The 19,761-nt window shown below is 36.8% G+C and overlaps 1 protein-coding gene across 4 annotated transcripts in view; it reads left to right on the top strand.

Annotated features, from left to right (window-relative positions):
• The window catches only part of Qki (QKI, KH domain containing RNA binding), a 111,828-nt gene extending 96,420 nt beyond the window's left edge, over positions 1-15,408 (top strand). Inside the window, exons 5-8 of one of the 4 annotated variants that reach the window (XM_028772724.1) lie at positions 3,286-3,373; positions 4,688-4,963; positions 7,672-7,746; positions 11,438-15,408. In XM_028772724.1, coding sequence (XP_028628557.1) covers positions 3,286-3,373; positions 4,688-4,963; positions 7,672-7,746; positions 11,438-11,454 — 456 coding nt within the window. In that variant the 3' untranslated portion in view covers positions 11,455-15,408. The other 3 variants (XM_028772723.1, XM_028772726.1, XM_028772725.1) reach the window with 3 other exon arrangements.
• The last annotated feature ends 4,353 nt before the right edge of the window (positions 15,409-19,761 follow it).

The following is a 19,761-nucleotide window of genomic DNA, read 5'->3' as shown; positions in this document are numbered from 1 at the left end:
GATTTTAAAAGTTTGTGGTAGTATATCAAATGTTGTTTTCATAATGGTTTCACTATGTTTTTCTTTAATTCTCTGTGGTTTAAATACCCACTCAGCAATTCTGTTTACTACAAATTACAGTATACCAATCTCTAGTCTAAAGATCTTTGTGTCATTACAGTTGTAATAGAAATAGAAGACTGGGAAATTTGCATGTATCTTAGTTCTATCCCTCCTATGTTTCAAATGTCAAGTAGACTATTAAAGTGCAGGACACTTAACTCTATATATAATCTTTAAAGGACAAACTTGCTGGTACTTTCTCTACCACTTCTATTTTGCTTTAGTTAAAACCACTTTAGTTAAAAATTTCTGCTTTGGAAGTAAAAGCACAAATTTGATTTCCATAGCAATCACTAAAAAAAATAAGTAAGTTCCAGTGAGGTTTAGTGGTGTATACCTTTAATTCCAGTACATGGGATACATGCAGGATGATCTGTGAATTCAAGACCAGCCGGGGCTTGAACATTAGACAAGGCTTTTGGAGGCCTGTCTCAAAATAATAACATCGTCATCATCATCATTATTGGATTAGTGCGTAGGTATTAGATAGTGATAAATAACAAAATTGGGACTATTCTAATAGAACCTACTTTGGGAGTGGTGACATTCAACAATTCGTGGCTGAAATGATAGAATGGAGGGGGGTCCTGGAGAAGGCAGCTGCTTTTTTTGTTTTTTGTTTTAAATTGAAGTTGCTGTGAGTAGGGCTTGGAAAGAGAGGCATATGGAAACCTGTAGAGGACACTGAGTAGACAGACGGGAAGGCACACTAAGACGCTCATGGAGTTAGTCTGCGGCTTTACAAGGCGTGTGTGAAAGAGCAAGTGAGTTGGCCCACTTTGGTATGGTACTTCAAGAGGGTTTAAATCTGTGTTTAGATAGCAAGAAATCAGTGTAGGGTTTAAGACAGGAGAGTATTGGGCTGGAGAGACGGCTCAGCAGTTAAGAACACTGACTGCTCTTCCAGAGGTCCTGAGTTCAATTCTCTTCAACCATATGGTGGCTCACAATCATCTGCAGTGGGGTCTGATGCCTTCTTCTGGTGTGTCTGAAAAGAGCAATGGTGAATACATAAAATAAAATTTTAAAAAAGGCTTTTTTTTTAAAAAATAAAAAAAAGACATGAGAGTATTACAAAGCGTTAAGGTAGACAATGTGTTTGGGAAAGTTTATCTGGCCCTTGGATCTTGGTTGGGTTTTTAGATTGTGTATGAACTACATGACAGACACTACTGTCAGCTGGATTCAGTAGTTCGAGTAATATAGCACTAATGAGTTATTAAGAGTAGTTAATGGAAGAGGGTGAAACAAAGGTGAGGCCATCTTGGTTTATGTTGATATGTAGTTTATGTTAGTCTTAGTGCCCCTTTCACTTGTAAATGTTTTCTATGTTGGTAGTAAATTAGTGACCCTAAAGATAGAGGGCCGAAGAAACAATTACACTTGTAGTTAGATTGAGGGAAAAACCAAGAACAGTAGTGTAAGAAATCAGGAATAAAAGTTTAAGAATTCAGTGATGATTGCTAGTTGACATTTGTAGTTCAGAGTCACATGGTATGCGTTTTTTTTTTTTTTTTTAGTTGTGTTATAAGTATATACTAGTCTCAAATACTTACTGTTCTTTTTTGTTTGTTTGTTTTCTTTGGTATATTTATATATATTCACATATGTTTACACATTTGTTCAACTTTAAAGTTATACAAATGTATTTACTGTTTCATAGTCATTTTCTTCAGTATTGTGTTCAAGATGTTTTTATTTCTTTTTTTAATTTTTTATTTTTATTTTTTCTCAAATCGTAATTAATTCACACAGGGGTTATAAACACAGAAAGGCAGGATGTGGGGAAGGGAATGACACTGGAGTGTGGGTGTTCAGGGAGAATACAGATATCTTCAGAACCAGGTATGGGCTGGGTGAAGGTTCAGGGGACAATTCACTATGACTCTGCCTATGACTCGCTTGTCCTTATCTAAGTTGGTATTGTCTGCCAAGGCTACCTATTTACAAGGTCTATGACTACTCAGGCTTATAAATTTCCACAAAAGCTGCCTGTTGACATTAGCTTATAGCCATCTGTTTCAATGTTTTTCCACTGAGACCCAAGACTTGGTGTTAGTATACATGTATGACAGGCCTATTGCTGATTTTAGGCCTATGGCTGATTTTAGGCCTACAATGTATAAGCAGGGCTGCCCCTGACATCTCCTCCCTTCTCTAAGTATAGAAGGGCTGTGGCAATTTTAAACTTGCAAAGGCAGGGATAGAGGCCTGACCTCCAGTATTTGAAGGGGACCTTGTAATGGCTCTAGTCCCCCTGTCGTTGTCCAGTGAGGCATGAGGGCCATACCCGTCCCGATGTCTTTTTCCTGGAGAGGGGATACTTTTGACATCAACCCCTATGCAGTCAGGCTTGTCCCTCAGGGAACCCAGATAGATATTTTTATCTTTTATTTATATTCCCTTGCAGTGCTTAGCCTCGCAGCCTAAGCAAGAATTCAGATCGCCTGTCAGAGGGGGTTCTGGGTGGCCCCTCTCTGCTTGGTCTAGGGGCAGAAGTCCCCCCTTTTAGGTTGGGTGGAGATGGGTTTTGGAAACACCCTGTATAAAGTAACAACCTCATCTTGAGTCTCGTGGTCCTCCATAGCTAACTTATGATAATGTATCTGAGTAGGTTTTGTTACCAAATTATTTATCTGTTGTATCGAAGAGTTAGTCCGCCTATTTGAGGGCCAGGGACCAGCAGAAAAAAAGCAAAAAGAACCCAAATAATGGTCCCAAGATGGAAGGAAATAGGGTTGACAACCTTGGAGAGGCTGCAAACCAATTCTTGTACCAGCATTCATCTGTCTCTTTCTCTCTCTGATTTTTCTTAGGGCCTTCACTACCTATTTCATGCTCTCTTTAACCCTCCCTGTCTTGTCTATGTAAAGGCAACCTTCTTCTTTGAGGGTTGTACAAAGTCAAGAGCTGTATACAGTCTTTTCTATTGTAATAGAGTAAATCAAGTCCAGTAAGGATCTTTGCGATTTTAGGAGGTCTCTTCAGACAGCGAAACGAGGGATTTCTTCAGATTAGTGATGTCAATCTCTAGCTGTTTGATGTTCTTGTCAGTGGCCCTTCAAAGGTCTGAGTAGTATAAGTTCAGAGGCCAGCATCTGGATTAGAACTTCTAACAGCAGACATCACGGGTGATTCATTTTTACCTGGAAAATACTTACTGTTCTTATTTCCCATGTGCAGGCTGAAGGAGAAGACAGCCTGAAGAAGATGCAACTGATGGAGCTTGCAATTCTGAATGGCACCTACAGAGATGCCAACATTAAATCACGTAAGAATGAGCCTGGGGCAGAATTACAGCTCCTGGTGTTTGTTTGCTTGCTTGTTTGTACCACAGCATAAAACCAATTAGAGTTGAAATAATGATAAAATTTACAAAGAGGACCGTTTTATTTAATGCTTCTGTTTAGCAGTGGTTTGTTCAATTTTATTTTATGTCAGTATATACAGTTTTGGGTTGTAATTTTTCTCTTTTGGTGAAGGGGTTCAAGAAATGTCCTGCTGCATTAACTATCCAGTTAAGTCCTTAAAATTTTTTTGTGACATTATGCAAAGGACAAACTTTTGAAAGCTCTTCTATTTGAAGTGTCTAAATGAAATGGCCCTGCTGCTCAAGTCTTTTCTCTCCCCTTGCTTGCATGTTTGCACTCGTGTTGTTTTGCTGTTTAAGTTCCTGTGTGAGTTCACAGAGATCACTGAGGACAGCTGTTTGCAGACTGTGTTCTCCCTTCATAATGACATAGTTTTATACGCTGTGTGAGAGAATAGTTGCTGTTTCTTGTTTGGTTTTGTTTTTTGTAAAATGCATAGTTTGAGATGAGCTAAGGTTTACATGTCATGTATATGGACATATGTTGAGAGCACACACAGGAAATTGAATTTTAAACTCATGACCAAAATTCCCAAAGGTAGGCAACCCAGTGAGTTTAGCAGTACTTACTTATAAATGGTCGGCTTTGATTTTTCCTTTATAGTCATTGATTTAGCAATAGGACTGTTTCTGTATTCTTTTACTCATGCAATAATTCCTAGCATGCTGGTAACGTATACATTTAATGTTACTTACCTGATTTATCCAGGGAGTTTTCCTTAAACTTGAAGCCAATATTGGGCTTTGAAAATACACCAGCACTGCTTTGAAAATACACCAGCACCGTGTCTGTGGACTCAGTTTAGTAGTTATTTTGTTGAATCTTTTAATTGGAACGTTTTCTTGTAGTTTTTTTTCTTTTCTTTTTTTCTTTTTTTGGATGCACTTTAGTCTCACAAAATGTCGTAAGTGGATATATCATCAAAGATATGGAAAGTGTAACATTTAATGGTCTTGTTCATTTTTTTCCAGTGGGTTTTATTTTGTTAAATCATGTCGGGGAAGGGGAAGCTGATTGCACTTGGTTGGTGTGCTATGGCATTTCTGTGTGGTCAGTGCATGTACTAATGATTTCCTTTTATTTTTCTTCTTTCTTGCTTTTTCCTTTCTTTTTCCTACTTCCCTTTCATTTCCTCATGTTTTATTACTGCTATCCCTATACTTCTTTCTAAATTTCTTTGCTTACTGTAGCAGCCCTTGCCTTTTCTCTTGCAGCAACTGCCCAGGCTGCTCCAAGGATCATCACTGGGCCTGCGCCTGTCCTCCCACCAGCTGCTCTGCGTACACCTACGCCAGCTGGCCCTACCATAATGCCTTTGATCAGACAAATACAGACCGCTGTCATGCCAAACGGAACTCCTCACCCAACTGCTGCAATAGTCCCTCCAGGGCCTGAAGCTGGGTTAATCTACACACCCTATGAATACCCCTACACGTTGGCACCAGCTACATCAATCCTTGAGTACCCCATTGAACCCAGTGGTGTGTTAGGTAAGTATGGTTCCTGTACTAGGTGATTAATGCAGTCCTAAATTTTGGTACCCCAGACTTTGAAAGGATATTTATAGATTTCAGAGAGATAATATAACTTTTGATTAGCAAAAGTTGAAAACTAAATATGATTTTATTTCAGTTCCTCACTAGAGTTCTCCCGTTAAGTTATTACACCTTAATTTGGGTTAATTTACTTTAGTATCTCAGAATCCCTCTAGGTAAACTTGCCATGCATATTCTCAGGAGATAATTTCTTTGGTGACTACACTTGTTCTTGAGTTTTATTTAGGCTATTCTTGCCTCTTTATCCTAATGGACAAAGCTCTACCTCCCAAAATTAGGTTTTTCTCAGAGATTGCTTGGTGAATTTTAAAGTTCTATCGATATATTAAGATTTTTATAAAATTCCGTTATTTGTGTGTGTGTGTTTAAATATTTATGGTCACTTAAAGGATGCAGTTAATAGTTTCAGTTTTAAGGGTCTTCAGCTTATATCTTTCAAAGTCCTAATTAATATGACCAATATTTTATGATTTCCATACTACTGTAGACTAGATGACCACACACCAACTTAGTAAATTCAGTCATGGAGGCAAAAATTGAAGTCATATAAATTCATGCGTTTACATGATCAAAAAGCAATATTCTTGAAAAAGACATTACTGATGCCTTTTTTTTATAGAGTGGATTGAAATGCCAGTCATGCCTGATATTTCAGCCCATTGACTTGCTGGATGAAGGACTAGAATACAGCAGCTGTTAGAACACGACCAGTCAATGTGGAAAAAACAAACAAACAAACAAACAAACAAAAAGCCTGTTTCTGTGCAACCCCACTGTTTTACCAGACAGAATTTGAAACTTTTTTGTGTATGACCTTGGTGCTGTGTGCCTGCTGTTGACTCCTAGGACTTTGATCTTTTAAAGGGGGGGGGGGGGGGGGGGGGGGGGAGTATGAAGTTGGAAATCTTTAATGAACTTGGACATTGAGATTTAAACTTGAAAATTCATTGTTCATTTAAAGAAAGCCACAATGCTCTGTATGTTATCTGTGTGTGTGCATGCACTTAGGTGCCTTTTGTTTATAAACATACATTTTATTGTACGTTTTCTGTCTAAATCACTGTATAAAATAATTATAAGTCAGAATTATACCACAGAAATGTTAGTAAGAGGCTGTGTTCTGTTGCACATTACTTGAAGCATTTTTTTTTTTAAAAATAACATGTAACCTATAATCGTATTTAAGTTTTCCTTTCTATTAATACTCTATCCTGTGGCCTGTGCATGCTCCTTTCCCAGAACTCCTCTCTGCTGCACTCACAGCATCTGTTCCTGAGGAGTTAGGGCTCTCAGCTTCCAGCTGCTGCTCCTGACTGTTAGTGCAAGAGCTCCAAGTTTTGCCAAATACAATTACCTTTCTATGCAGTCTGCTTATCTAAAATGAGAACTACGTTTTTCAACCAGTTTACTGCTTAGAGACAGCAAGAGGCACTGCTATAAAATTTCTCCATTGTAAAGCAACATGTTGTTTGGTTTGGTTAGGACATCTATATGTATAAAGACTTGATTGAAACCAACACTATTAACAAAATATGCAGATACCCAATTAACATCATCAAGGTTCTAATAAGTACCAAGCAAGAAGATGATACTATTATTATTATCATTATCATCATCATCATCATTATTTTTTGCTTTGCCACCTAAGCAGTAAAACTGTGATATTGGTCCATTGGAGAACTGAGGAAATTATTTTAAATTCCCAAGTTACAGTAAATTTGCACACAGATAACATGCATGTTATGTATCAAGTCTCACATTATTTTAAAATAAGCAGTGCCCTTCAAAAACAGATGCAGGCATATGTGTTAGTGGTAGTGAGGAGATTGGTATTAGCATCAAATCTTCATTGATGACTAATGTTTAATTCCCTTCCTTTTATCTTTAGGTATGGCTTTCCCAACGAAAGGCTAAGAATTCAAGAACGGTCTTAACCGAACCCTCATCAGATCTGAATTTAACAAATGCTTAGTTTCAGCAGCCTCCGGGAAAAACCTTAGCCTAGCAGTCAGTGACTTACTTGCACTTTTTGCACATAGATATAAAGTAAAATGATGCTATTAATTTGGATTCGTCTGTAATCCTGCAAAGCAACGGTAATTTGTAAAGGAGTGTATAGAAGTACACTGACTGCTAAGTGTACTGTACTGTTTGCTTTACTAATCACCTAATTCATTGCAGTTCATACTTACTGACTCCAAAGTTTAAATCCACAATCTGTAGGCTTCAAGAATTGCTTTTTAAACCTTTTTAAGTGATAAACTCTGAAAGTCAAGGTTAGCAAATGATTGTCAGTATTAAACGTGGCATTATTTAAGTAGTCCTGCTGCAAGAAAGGCACTTCAGTGAATACGTGACTAGTAAAGCTCAGACACGTCTGGTTCTCATAGAGCTCGTGAGATACTGTGACTTGGGGACTGTTAGTGAAGGGGTGACGGAGGTGCAAGGCCGACCTGTTTGAAATGAATGCAATACTATAGATACATGACATACTACAGTTGATTTTAAAACTACTGTGCCTTAACGTGTTTCTTAAGCTTTTGTAGTAAGTGAACATTTGAGATCCATTTTGATAAACCTGCTGTCAATGTTTCCCTTATGTATGTTTTCTAACTTTGTCTTGGTAATTGCAATTTAACTAGGTGCGGTGGCTACTAAAGTTCGAAGGCACGATATGCGTGTCCATCCTTACCAAAGGATTGTGACCGCAGACCGAGGTTAGTTTAGTTCTGCAGTTCTTGTTTATAAGCACTGTGCTGGGTGTCCTAAAGCCTGCAACACCACACTGATGGAAAATGTGACTGTTTACCTGCACACTGTTTTCTTCCCCTTCCCTACATTAATTTAATCATTGATGGATTTAAGGTTGGTTTGCTTTTGTGGTTTTGTTTATGGTTTTGGTTTTTGGTTTGGGTTTTCACCCCTCCCCTTTATTTTTAATTTTTTAAATCTTCTATTACTTTGTTCTAAGATCTATTCCAGCTAAAGCATAAACTAGTCGGTTTGGGGAGCTATTAAATTTTTACACTTCCATAGCAATTTTTAGTAATAACTGTCGCTAAAACTTTCCCTCGAATGATTCTGAATATTTTGGTTGGTACTACAAAATGAATTGAACAGATGATGTTTTTATGAGAGAAGTAAAGAAATTTTGCTTCTGTGTAATTTTGGAGAAAACTGAAGATTTATTGTCCATTTTTCTATATTATAAAACATTGAGCCACTGTAAAAATATGAGGGCATACATGTCAAGTACTTAGCTAAAATCTAGTCAGGACTGTGAAGATAATTTTCATCTAGGTGGATACTTTATGAATAGAAAACAGGTTCCCTCTTACTCTTATTTTCTTGCCAAAACGGATCCTTTGAGTTTTATCATTTGCTGCTAAAATACAGTACCCGAAGGTAAACTGTCCTGAAGTTCTGTGGTATGTGAGATCCAGCTATTTGGATATCCTTTCTGACTAACCTGTGACTGGAAACAAGTCTTCATTTTTCTCATTTTTCATGTTTGTAACTTGTGCCCTACATATGCCCTTGAACCCATTTTTAAAGTATTTATGCTTATTTGAGGAGTGGTAGTTTGGGGTTTTTGACATTTTATTTTATTTATTTATTTTTTTTTTTTTACTTTTTTTTTGTATGATTCTTTTGTTTTTTGTTTTTAATTGCAAGATTGGAATCCCAAGCATAGTAGAAAAGGAGCTAGTTCACTTGACATGGTTACTCTACTCTTGAATAACCACAATAAATACTGGCTACAATTGCTTTGTGTATTAGAAATAAAATACCCTTCCAAAAACATCTGTGATATTTATTTAGTATCATATATACTAAAAGAATCCTGAAAACTTTAGCAAACATAAATTTTTGTAGTGGTTATTCATTGAACAAAATCTGGGGGGCATATCCATAACAATAATACTGCATGCAGTTGTGCCAAGTATGAGCATATCAGCCATTCTTTCAGAGTCTCGTAGAGATGAGGGAGTTAGATGGGGGAAGGTTACAGACTCATACATAATTTGAAACTGTATCTTACAAAGTGTTTTGATTTTGAAGTAATTTTTACCTCCTTAGGTTTTTCTTTCCCTGTGCTCCTCTTAGATTTTTTTTTTTTTTTTTTTTTTTTTTGTTAACACAATAATCCTTTCTCACTTTGTACTCCAGAGCCTTCAGATAGTTGAGGATATTAGACCAAGATCTTATTGTATTTGGAGAATGACAACACATTCCATGCATGGCTCATCTGGAGCTGTGTTTATTTTGACTAGTTCTGTTTGTGTTCACAGTGCAGTGTCAGCAAACTGAAACGTCTTTATCCCCCTGCTCCATCCCAACCTTTTCCTTTCTTTTTCTAGAAACAGATCACTTATGCACATGATCACCACATGTACTCACTGGGTCTAAGGGAGAGGACCGAAGCCCTTGACTACATTATTTTATGATACTACTGTTTTCTCTATTTTTTTTTTAAATCCTTTAAGGAGAAGATTATTCTTAGCATTCATTTGATGCAAGGAAACAGCCCGAGGACATATAACCATGTAACTGTATGTGAGCATTTAGAGTAGTTGCATGGTTGACAAGTATCTAGTTGCTTACTAAAAACAAACCCACTTCCATACTTATTTCAAAATTGGTTTGAAACTTAAAGACCAACTGACTTTATAGTTGTAATGAACTATAAGTAATTTTGCACAGTTGACATACCTGTGTGTACTATAGGAATCCAGGACATGGCAGAAGATATATTTTAGATGTACTGGATATGATGATATACTTTGTTAAATAATCCACACTCAAACATAATCAGAAATTATCTAAGTAATGATTTGCCAAAAACCATTACTTAAACAAATTTAAGACTTTGGAATACCATTTTTGTTTTTGTTTTAAATTTTAAAAAATTATACTTCCTTTCAAGAAATTCAGGGAAGATTTGATTATATTGAAGATACAATATTTTTGTAGTATTTATAAACTGTCCTAATTAATAGACTATAGAAACCATTTTTTGTCATACAAAGGTAAATAGGTCTATTATATAGAACATTTAAACCCTGTGAACATTACACTTACTAGGTTTGATTTATGAAGTGGCATAGAATCTAACCTTGCACTGAGCATCTTTTCATTCACGTCTCTCCTGCCTTTGTTTCAATGGCAACAGTACAGAAAATTCTGTCAAACCTCAGAATATAGTAGAAATAATGAAGCTGTTGAATGAGTCTTAAAAATCATACTACTGTTAAGTGGACCAAGTTTGATGAAGTAGAATGTGAGAGGCTGATTAAAAGAAGGAGCTACTCAAGGACATTTGGAGGGATAACTTTTCCACTTGAGAACTACTTTATGTTTTACTGTAATTTTTTAAATTTTTTTTTGTTCTTTTTTGTTACTGCAAAAGAAAATAGTATTTACAGGTGGCTTCTTTTAAAATATAAAAATATAAAGCAGGAATGTATATGAAATGTCAGATTTTATTGTATTTGCAGAGTATTAGCTTTGAAATTGAATAAAGAAAGCTGTTTGTAGTTTTAAAAATGCCTTCTTGGTATCAGTTAGAAATTTCTTCTATTTTTTATGTACTTAGAGTTCTTCGAGGTATAGTTTTAAATGGCAGGATTTTACAGTGTTTACATGCAAGTGCATTTTATAAGTGTTCTATATGTGTAAATTAGTATTTTCAACTGGAAAATGTTGGCTGGTGCAGAAGGCCTGGCCTTTTTCTGGTTGCCATGATGTTGCCTACACTGCTAGACTACAGTATTGCTTTGTATCATGAGGCCAAGAAATTCCATGTTGTTTGTAAATAGAATAATTGAAAAAGCAATAAACATTTATTGAACAAAAGAAACTTTGTTTGGCCCAGAGTTTATGTTGAACCAAATTGTTCATAGCAATTTAAATTTCTTTAGATTCATTTCTGTTAATCATCAGTTATTAATAATCACATCCATCATTAATAGTTGCTTTATTGCTTGCATCTGAGAAAATACTAATGCTTAATAGCAGTCAGATACTTATAACTGCACTGACTGTTCAGAATTCTTTATACCAAACCTGTTCATCATTGTTTCCAATTTCCTTCATTGACTGCTACTAACTATTAGTTGTTAGCTGTATTTTATTTCTATTTTTTTTCTGTTAACAAGTTGGGTTTTTCAAATTATATTTTTTTGGGAGTGGGCTCTTCTTCATTTGTTCAAATCATGATATGAAATTGTCATGATTTTTATTGTATTCTGTAGATGGTGTCAATCAGTTTGTCAGAATTCAACATGCTTTTTTTTATTAGTTGTGATTAGTTTTCATGTTGTCATTAAGCCGTCACTAGCTGAAACTAATCTCTTCTCTATCTTTTCTTTTCTTTTTTTGTTTTGTTTTTTGTTTCTAACCACCCAGCCGCCACCGGCAACTAACCTATGACCTTCTGACCTCTGAACTCTTCACCCAATGATGACCTGACCATGCCTGCCTGCTGATCAGTTAACTGGTAATCGCCTTTGCTTGCCTGTCGTCAGTGCAGCGAGCTGAGGCACTTGTCCGTTCGTCTTACCATCTAACCAAACAAAAGACAAAGAAATTGTCCTCCAACTCAGCTTTTCCCCCCCTGTTTGGGTGAAAGTGGTTCTCGAACCTGCACTGAATAGTAGTAAAGCAATAAGGCCCGATTCATCCCACAGCACTGATCATCTTTCAATGCCCCACCCCGAGCGAACGGTAAGAAGGCCTCTCTTAAGAAGGGGAGACAGATGGCCCTAACTACTCAGTGACAGAGGCAGTTACTGTGAGAGACTTGTAGGAATCCTTTTCTTCTCCTAGCGAAGTCAAAGCTCTCTCTGAATGTACTGTGTGACAATGCATCATGCATGAACCTTCGGTCAGGGATGTCATTGGGGAAGTGACTTCAAAAGTATTCAAAATTTGACATGCTGTTTGTTTAGTCACTACAGTGCCCTCAAAGGGCAGATATTGCAGCCTTTTTATATTGCCTGCCAAAATTTGAAGTATTAGAACAAAGTGTGCCATGAGAGAAAAACTTAACAAGGAATTTTGAAAAGTAATGCAAAGAACAAAACTACAACACTATTTTTAAGAAGTTGAGTATCTGAGTTAAAATTTCCAAATCTTTATTTTACACCACCTTAAAAATTAGATGAGAACAAGGTACATGCATTATGTGTCACATCACTGGGCAAACTGTTCAAATATTTTTTTTAAACCTCCCTGTATAGAAAATATCATTAAGGATGTAAAAGCCATGCTTGCCTATTTGCTGTATACATGTAATGAAATTGTAGATAAAGTGTAGTGCATTGAAACAAATGAACAAAAAGTAGATACTTTTACTATACAAGGGTGCTGGTGCAGAAAAAAATATATATATTTTTGGAAATGTAGCATTTTATACTTTCAAGTGTTATAAAAAAAAAAGAAAAAGAACAAAGAAACCCTTTATTTCATTAAATGATTTTTTCTGGTGGTTGTCAAGAAACAAAAGACCAAAAGAGCCTTTTTGTCTTTCTTTTTTATTTTTTAAGTATTGGAATAAGTCTAAAGAAAAAGAAAGTGCCTTATTTTCCTTCATGGTCATTTAGTCAAGTGTCCTGTAAGATCAGCTCCTCCCTCAGAATAAAGTTACTGCATGTTCCTCAGTCGCCCAGTGTGTGAGAGGAGGTGTGAGGGGAGACAAGTGAGTTGATGGTCTAAATTATAAGATTTGTGTCACGTTATCTTGATGCCAGTTTGCCAAATCTGATACTGTGAAAAAATTTGATAGCTTTTCTAATGTCTGACTAGTAAATTTTAAAATGTCATTCTTTTACAAATCATAATTGAGTACTTTTGGTTATTACCGTCTTCAGTGTTAGCCCAAAGGATTCTGAGGTTTAGAGAAAAATTATGTGAGATCTGAACATCAGTTTACAGACAAAATTAAATTAGAGCTTTATTTTATTTGGAGAAGAGGGATACAATGGATTTTTTTCTTACCAATTAGAAATAATCGTAATGCCTAAAAAACTTTTTCACAAAATGAATCTTTGAAATTTTTTATTGTTGAAAAAGTGTTAAGTAACCTAAATTTAATCAGATATCTTACGTAGTCCATCTCTGCTGGCTTTAGTAACTGCTCCTAAACACACCTTTGTAACTCTGAAGGAATGTGGAAAGCCTGCACCACAGTGTACAGTGAATGCTCAGCTCCATTCCTTTTCCTCTTCAGTTTCTCTCTGGAAAGTCAAACAGTTTTGTAGTTGAAGCAGTTTGTGTGCAAAGCCTGCATCTAAACACTTGACTTAGTCAGTCATTAACCGCTCAGTACCAGATGTGGCAAATCTCAAGTGATCGTGGACTCCTGGCTCATCAACTCGTGCCCTCTTCCACACCCTCATGGCTTCACAGTCAAGGTCAGCAGGAAGCTCACTGGTCACCTTCATGGCGACCTCTCCATTATTCTGTCTCACTTGGAACCATTTTCAGTTTATTTACTATGCAATGGACAGTCCTTGTTTTGTACTCAGCTAGCTTGGTTTAATGTACCACTGCTTTGTCTTTCTGTTACACACGTGGTGGTTTTGATTTATTTACAATATATGCTGTGCCGTTTTGATTCTTATTTTGGTTGGTTGGTTGAATAAATATGCGACACTCAGAACACTTGAGGTGATAGTTTAAAAAAACAAAACAGTACCAGTATTTGATCCAGTTTCATCTCAGCTGTGTTATACCTGGACATTTTAGATGTTTATCAAAGGTCTTTTATGGGGAAGAAAGCAAATGTGTAAAACAATAGACATGTGACGTTTATGAGTAATGCTGGCTCTGAACAAACTTTTGAAAATTTAGTTGACAGTGTTTTGAGTCAACTGAAAAAAGCATGACTTTTGGAATCTCTGAATGCCTTGGTTCTCAGTATTATCACTCTATTGAATTTTTTTCTTATTAAAGTATGTAGTTTTTAAGACTTTTTTCCTGACAGTATTATGTAATTTTTTAGTGTGGGTAGATGGGAGTGTCGCTTGTATGTTACCATACAGCTGACATGTATTTTTTGTCTATTCTTTATTATCTTAGTAGTTTCATGCTATGTATGTACCATAACCAACCTATTGCCTATGAGAAACATGTAAGATAATGTATTTACAGCCATTGTTACAAGTTTATAATGTATTTTTCTATCTTGTTTTATATGTATGTTATATAACATTCAAAAGAATTTTTTTCTTGATTGAGAAAAGGATACAAAATGCAAAATCCACAATTTTGATAACTGAAAATTGCCAATTGTTTTGCAGTACTTTATTATATTGGGTGTCTTGTCTTTCTTGGGCTTTTAGTTAGCTGATGAATGAATACATTAGACACTTCTGGGTTTTAGTTGGGATTTTACATAGCTTGCATTTTAATTCTTTGGTTCTTTGCTGTTTCTATTAACCCATAGCATTATTTTAATAAATGTTATAATACCAACCTACTAACTCTGGACTATGTTTGTTCATTAACCTTTACGTGTTGAATGAAAATAAACAGGGATAAATAAAGTCTTGAATTCCTGGACTAACACTGAAGAGCGTGACCACAGATAACATAGTGCGACTTGTTTTCTATGTTGTTTGTCAGCTGACAGTTGTGCACACTACTGCTAAGATGGCTTTGGGTCCTCTGGCCTTTTACCGGAGAGGGTAGGTGCCAGCAGAGATGGCAGCAGGGTAGCATTTGTCAGAAATTCTCCTAGTCATGCCACTGGCCTTTCAGCATCTGCATTACTAATTCCACACTATTTTTCCTGCTCCAAAATAATCACCCTCTGCTCACAGCATAAAGAGTCAAGAGATTTACTATAATGATACATACACCTTGAGAGAGACCAGTTTGATTCGTTGTTGAGTTTTTTGCCTAAATTTCTGTGAACAGGTCATTTTTGGTCTCATCAAGTTAATAGTCAGTTACTATTTCTCCTGTGTTGTTTAGCTGTTTCTATTAGAGTTAAATTGGCCTCTGAAGGCCTTGCAGCCCTGTCCTGTCTGTACCACCACCCCCTCCCTTCAGTGCACTGTAGAGCTCATCTTGGGTGGCTTTCCCCTTACCCACTTTTAGAGCAGCCTAGACAACTACATAGGAAGCACATGGCCGGGACAGACACTATAATCTGACTGTGTGTGTATATGGATAAAATTCTACAGAGAAATAGATCTAAGATCCTCCTTTCTCTCATTCTTCACTAGGCTGTGCTCTCTGTAAAGGGGTCTCTACTTCAGCACTTCAGTCCATTGTTGTGTCAGAGATTGACAGTCACCTTGTCTGTGAAAAGAAAAAAAAATCTCTTACATGATCCAGAACAAACCAAAACAAACAATAAAACAAAAAAACAACCGTTTTGCTTTTGTAAGTAATGGTTTATATTTTGAAATTGTATTTAGGAATCCTTAAAATTAAGGGCTGAGTTGTATCATAACTTTCTGAAAGGATACTGTTAAAATACTGCCCTGTGCATATATGAAGCTCAGAATAGACTAATTTAATTATCTCTGGTCATTTTTGGTCCTGTTCACAGAGGGTACCTCTGATAAGAGGAGGAGACCATGTCGTATCGTTGGGTAGACAGGTTCCCATCGCCATAACAACTATATTTAGTGCTCCATGAGCATTTTCAGATGCTGTCAGGCTTCTGCTACATGAAAGATGCAGTGGTAATTTGTTACAGCAGTTGATGAAGAACTTATGTGTTGTTTAATATTCTCTGAAGCCTGTGTAAGAGGTCTCATCCTGTTTTCAGTGAGAGCACGTAGACAGCCGGATGTTGGGATGGGATTTAGTGTCACTATCTTAGTCGATGCTATTTGGTGAAATGGTTGTCTGTGTTTTATTCAAAAGGCTGGTGATATTAATGTACTTGGTGAAGTACATTAATTCAATTCTTTTTCTTTAGGCAAAATATCAGGAAGACATGATGTGAAAGTGATATTCTCTTTATTGTAGTACAGCATCTTCATGTCTGGCAGTGCCTGTGTGAGGGAGTTGTTGAAATGCCCTGTCCATTAAAACAGGATGTTCATGTGCACATAAGAGAGGTGTTAAGTTTTGGGTGTAAAGGATCTGGTTGTGCCTGTGTGTGTGCGTGCGCACATGCACTGTTTGCTTGTGTGCCTGGAGTGGGATGCCTGACTCTCCCTTGGTGACAGCTAACTGTTAACATCATTCTCAATCTCTGAAGTTTTTGGTGGAAAGAAACATGTTGCCAAAGTATCAGTTAAGTAAAACTTATTCTCAGAAGACTTCTTGGTCTCCCACATATTTTAAAATACATAGGTAATGTGCTTAATCACGTTTAATCACATTTTGTCACAAACCGTTTAGTTCCCTTACCGTGGAAATAATAACCCATTTTAAGAACATACCAGTTTAAACATAATCATGGTACATGTAGTACCTGGTTTCTCTTGTATAAAATTATCTAAATTGTGAGTTGTATTTATTTTAAAGAGGCTTGACAAAAGTATATGTTTAGCTGGTGCTCAATGCTGAATCAAACTGGTCAAACCGAAGCACAGCACATTTCTTATTGTTTCTGCTGCACTAATTGCCAGGGGTTGGGAGAGGATCAGCAGCAGCTAATCCATGGTAGGTAGATGTGGACAGGGGTGCTGTGTGTAGTGACTGGACAAAGTGGAGTTAACATTACTTGAAGTTTGCTGTCCCCTGGAGAGATACCAGCCAGCACTGGGACAGTCTCAGAACAAGGGTAAAAATTAATTTGCATCTCTTTAAAGGTCCTATTATTACAAAGTTTTGAGCCAAATATACCTATAGTCGGTTATATTGTTATGTATAAAACATTTGAATTGTAGAAGTTGTATATATAGGGATATACATATATGTATGTGTGCATGTATATATATGCATATGTGTATGTATATATATATTATATATATACATATATATATGAATACAAGTAGATGTTCCTGAACCATACATGAATGGGAAACTGCAAATGACTGTACACAAACATACAATAAAAAAACTGGACAAGTGCATGTGCTGCATCTTCTCAAGCCAAGAATAAATAAGTTTAGCTGGCCCCCAGTCACAGAGAAATACCAAAGTAAAGAGCATATTTAAGTTTTTACTCCTCCTTTAAACACTGCATAGAAAATTAAAAGAATCTCACAATCAAGAATTGTAGTATTTAACAGATCACTGTTTATAAGAAGAAAATGGGTAAACTTCTGTGGTGTTCCCCACCTGGTCTGAGCATCCAAAACACTGCCATGCTAGTCTTTAAGAAGCATTGGTATGGTAGCTTTCTAAGTGTAAGAATTGTTGGAAAGGGGCTGAGGAATGTATCTCAGTTGATGAGGTTACTAGCTTAGTGTGCATTCCTAGCACCATTAAAAAGAAGAAGAAGCAGCATTGCTTACCAAATCTTGGCCTCGTCTACTTTGTGAAAAGGACTGATGTTATAGGCACTGTGTACACAGTGCAAGAATCTCTAGGATTTCTGTCAGTAGCTTGACACTATTAAAGTTTGTTTTTTTTGTTTTTTTTTTTTATTTTATGAGTACACTGTCACTGTCTTCGGACACACCAGAATAGGGCATTCAATCTCATTACAGATGGTTGTGAGCCACCATGTGGTTGCTGGGATTTGAACTCATGACCTGTGGAAGAGCAGTCAGTGCTCTTAACCGCTGAGCCATCTCTCCAGCCCCCTAAAGTTTCTTTTTGACATCTAAATTTTACAGCTCTTTGTACTTTCAAGTAACCAATTTTTCTTGTTAAACTTGGAAGTTCCTTTGCCTTCTAACTGCTTACTGGAAGGGGTATCCTTTTCTTATACCTCCAAAGGTACATAGACTGGTACCCCCTGCACGTTTGATGACTTAGCACACATTAAAAGTCTGATTCCATTTTTCACCGAATCTTCTCTTCAAAGATCACATTCTCAAAAGTAGTCCGTCATAATCTGAAAATAGATTTTTTTGTTTTCCTTGTCCTGAAAGACATCTCTGTTAACCCCACCACTACTATGTATGGCACCTAGAATCACACACATGAGCTATTGCATAGTCTGCCTAGGTCTAGGAATATGACATGTATCTTCGGACACTACCCTCACTACCCTTCCTTCTCAAAAAAGGAGGCCACTAGAAGGTAACTCACCAGGAAGAATGCTTTTGATCTCTGCAACCCATAGTAGAAGGGAAGAACTCCGGCAGTCTTCTGTCCTCGGCATGTGTGCCATGGTCTGCAGAGTTCACACATACCACAAGCAATAAAATATTTTTAAAGTCACTGTCGTTCATAGAGTTTGTATTTCTTACAGTGAAGAAGAGCTGAGTGCATTTGGGATTTCTGTAATTATGCTTTCTCATATATCAGCTAGTCTTGTTAGAAAACTGGGTGGGGGATGGGCTGTATGATTTCATCAAAGTGTGTCACTTCTTGGGGTGTAAATGTTACTGCTTTTTGTTTTCTTAATGCCCTTTTTACATATTGGTTACTTAATTGGATACTGATTAAAACATTACAAGGTGAACCAAATGGGAACAATGAGAAGAATGTTCACAAGTAACTTTCCTTGCTGGACTGAGTTAATTCTAAAACTTTCAGGATCACTCATTTAACTTCAGCCTTGTGTGGATTTTAGTAAGGAATAGAGTGCCTTGACTATACTTAAAACATGTTTGAAAAGCTGTTTTGTACTGTAAAGTTAGTAATGCAGCCTACAAAACTGAAACAGGTTATTGTAAGAGTATAAAGTTGGCTTGAACACACTTCAAGCAGATGTCCAAGAATTAAGGCTTTCCAGTGGAAAACGTAAAACCTGAAATTACTGGGTGAAGTGTAACATGAAAGGTCTGAAGCTAAGATTTAAATTGACCTCATGGGCTAACAGATAACTCAGCAGGTGAAGTCACTCGTCACCAATCTTGAAACCCAGATGGTAGAAGAAAACTGACTCCCCAGAGCTGTCCTTTGATAACACTCACACAGGCGTACGCGCACGCACACACGCGCACACACACAGGATATCTCAAAATTAGATCAGCAAGTGAAACGTACTGATCCTCACTCTGAATTAGTAGCTTTTAGGTTTTGGATACTAGCAGGACAGTCAGTCAATTTCAGAGTTTAAAATAACTAAGAAAATGAAATATATCTAGAAGTAGTCTGCCATCAGTAAGATTTATTGGTTTCAAGTGAGATATTTATTTCCACACTGCTTGCTCTGTTTATAAAAGAAGCAGTGTTGCGTGGAGTAAAAAGAAACTTTTTTTCCTTTAACTTTTTGTTCTCTAAATGGGCACAGAATTCTGTGAATTTTCAGTCATTGGTGAGCATAGCTTCAGTAATCAGTATTCTGCACATCACCAGCTGATTAAAGAAGAGCCGTTTGTTTATGCTGAAGCTTTCATCTAGAAATACAGCCCAACCTGTGCATTCTCAAAGCTCTCCTGTCAGGTGACTTTCTCCAAACTGAGTCATCCACAGTTAACACGAGTAAGGTTACAGCTGAAACACAGTACCCCATTCAAATGGAGCCCCAGTCTAAACCTTTGGCTCAGGTGATCCAACATTTATAGAAACGATTGCTAAGGCACACTATTGCTTCATTCACTAAAACAAGATTGTGAAAAATCACAACTGGTTTGGTGATAAGCTTAGTGCTCAGAAGTTTACTACTGAACGTGTGGCTGACGATGTGTGTCTTCAGATGTCTTTGA

The sequence above is a fragment of the Grammomys surdaster genome, unplaced genomic scaffold (assembly GCF_004785775.1).
Source record: "Grammomys surdaster isolate TR1022 unplaced genomic scaffold, NIH_TR_1.0 218, whole genome shotgun sequence".
Lineage (NCBI taxonomy): Eukaryota > Metazoa > Chordata > Mammalia > Rodentia > Muridae > Grammomys > Grammomys surdaster.
This window is presented reverse-complemented; position numbering and strand designations above follow the sequence as displayed.